Source organism: Asparagus officinalis, unplaced genomic scaffold (genome assembly GCF_001876935.1).
Source record: "Asparagus officinalis unplaced genomic scaffold, Aspof.V1 AsparagusV1_Un2633, whole genome shotgun sequence".
Lineage (NCBI taxonomy): Eukaryota > Viridiplantae > Streptophyta > Magnoliopsida > Asparagales > Asparagaceae > Asparagus > Asparagus officinalis.
In genome coordinates, this window is record NW_017974892.1 from 1 (window position 1) to 2,761 (window position 2,761).

Genomic DNA, 2,761 nt, shown 5'->3' on the forward strand with positions numbered 1-2,761 from the left:
GGGGGGGGGGGGGGGGGGTAATAGAGTTTTGACGTATGGTATGCACATTTTACAAAGTTCCCAAAGTTTTATATGGTCGAATGTGATAAGCAAAACAATCTAGGCTCTGTAAGGATATAATGAGATGGTAGAAAATATAGTTCACAGTAGTGCGTTTTTTCCACCTTTAAGGATTATTCAGAAGCTACTCAAGTGTATCTTTTACAATCTCCAAAGTGCTTCTCCAATAATGATGATGTATGTTACATAATTTACATTGTTAGGAGTATTTGGTCAGTATATGAACTCTTCCTTTATGTAAGTTTTTTAATCCAATTAAAACCTGTTTTAAATGTTTTGGTTGGACAAACTGTGATGGCTATTACTGAAAAAAAACTGTAACAAAGCTCATCCTGCTTGTTCTTTTGTTATATTGCCTACTGGGTTTGGTACCTGGCTGCCCATCATTTTATAATTTAGAAGTGTTTTGAATGACAAGGTGAAAGAGATGCAGGGTGTTCACCATTTGTTTGCGGGGGCGGATGTATGTAGAAGGTTAGAGGTGCAGTTGCAACCCTAACAAAAGAAATTTTAGCTGAAATTTTAGTCTTTTAAGTCCTTATATCAAGTTGAAATTTTAGTTTTTTAAGTCCTTATATCAAGTTGAAATTTTAGCTTTTCTTTAGTCGTTATAAGTTTTAGGATATTTGCACCCTGACTTTTGCTTATATAATGCCTACCAATTAGCTACCCATTTAAGTATGTAGATTTAGTTCTTTATCAACCAGAAACTCATAAAATCTATTCTCTGTGTCTGATAAGTCTCCCAATCAAGACTCAAGAGACTTTTTTTTTCAAAACTTCTATGCCTTAAAATCTGATTCTCCTATTTCAAATTTTCTGTCTCCAAACCTCTCTTCCTCTCAAGTTTCCTTTTCCGTGAGGTTGTGCCCCAATTCTCTGGATAGAGAGGCGCTTGAAGTTGCTTCTAGAAGCATCTCATTGAAGTTCATCAAGCAATGAGTTATTATTCTTGACCAAGCCTCTCACAGAAGTTTTCTACTCGTCCAAGCTTCTTGTCAAGATCTTATTCTTGTTGAATTCTTGCTCTTTTCAAACTCTGAGTTCTTGCATTTTAGGTGATTTTTAGTTTTTTTTATTGTTTTGGTTAAATAGTTGATTTTGTTTGGTTAAAAGATTCATTACTTTCAATTATTCACATGTTTTCTCTTATGAACACACTTCAAAAAGTTAAATTCATCAAGAATGCAAATAAATTTTATCAATTACTTGGTGCATATCAATTGTTTGTTATATAAATTCGATTTGATGTGTATGTTATATAACGAATATGTTAGAATGCAATTGCAATACTGTACTTTGTAAGATACTTTTAACTATCAAATAGTCATTCTTTTGAATTCATTAGCATAAGTGAGCCATTAGTGAAGATACTCACTTTGTTTATCTATGACATTACAGACCAAAAAAGATGCATGTAGCTGATAAAGTGCACTAAATTGCATTTCCATCACGTGTTATAGTTTTATAATATTATATTTTTTATATTTAGGTAAAAAGTTATTTGTTGTTTGCTCCCCAAGAAAGTTTTCCTCGCCGCTGTTTGCTTGATGTGTTATGCTTGTCATTTAGGAGTTGGCATGTGATTTTTGTTCATCTTTCTTTGCCTATGGATGCTACAAAAATTATACTTTCAAGGAGAAAGGGATATGGTGGATTCAAATATTGTGATTCCACTACAAAGATGACTTAAATATAGGCATAGTTGATGAAGATGTCTTCTCAGGGTTTGGACATATCCTAATCTTCATATAATAATGAGAGAATTCCAACTTTTTCCCTCATATCGATGGGTACTTTTTTAATTATTTCTTATTTGCGAAGATTAAAGGTCATGCTTATTGTGCTAAATATTGATCTGTACTTTGTGATTTATGTTTGTGAAGTGCCTCTACAATGAGTGGAGAGGTATTTTGGGATGGAGGTTTGATCTACATGCATTCTTGGCAAAATCATGGAAGGAACAAAAATCAATTTCATTCAGATCTGTGAGATATTCATCCTACCTGCAAGACTACAAATTTCAAGATTCACTAGTTCTGTTAGCAAACTATGGCTAAACATGACAAATTGGATGGCTTAATTGTTTCTCGTGTGGCTTTCTAGGTTCCCTTTGTTCTTGTGGAAGCTACTCAGAGGCCTAGCTCAGGGTTTGTTAATGTTTCTTTGGAGGGTTCTGCTCACCCACTCCCTCTCACTACTGTTTATCATCAGTTACACCCTGTGCAACCTACAGCTTATACATTTTTCCAGGTCATCTTTGGTAATGGGTACCCCGTAAGTTCTTGCCTATACCTAATTTTTCATTTTCAGAGTTGTGTCCTAGATAAACATTTGCCGTCTTTTACAGTTCTTACTACAACAATTTGGTTTTGCAAGGTTGCACTACTGGATGAAGAAAAGATTCTTCCAGTTGGAAAGGAGATCACTGCAGTTGGCATTTGCAGAATATTTGAAGGATCTCTTGAAATCAGATCATGTCCGGATCTTCCATGTTTTTTGTAAGATTTATATGGGAAATTGTTTTCTCCATTTGTTCTCTGGCATAAGTGATAATCATTCTGATTAATCTTATTCACCATGTTGACTTGTGCTATTCATTAAAATACTAAAGTTGGTTAAGTTCTTTGATACTTTCCATACTAACTCAGTGTACTCTATCATCTGGTTTTTGTCAAACATGTCTCATTTTCAGAATTAC

At 34.1% G+C, this 2,761-nt stretch overlaps 1 protein-coding gene across 1 annotated transcript; it reads left to right on the plus strand.

The window, feature by feature from the left end:
- Positions 1-21: 21 nt before the first annotated feature.
- LOC109828600 (E3 ubiquitin-protein ligase SPL2-like) lies at positions 22-2,721 on the plus strand. The gene is made up of 3 exons (XM_020395560.1): positions 22-2,048; positions 2,167-2,337; positions 2,440-2,721. Exons 1-3 carry the CDS (start codon positions 1,935-1,937, stop codon positions 2,563-2,565), a joined length of 411 nt encoding a protein of 136 aa, XP_020251149.1. The 5' UTR covers positions 22-1,934; the 3' UTR covers positions 2,566-2,721.
- Positions 2,722-2,761: the final 40 nt, after the last annotated feature.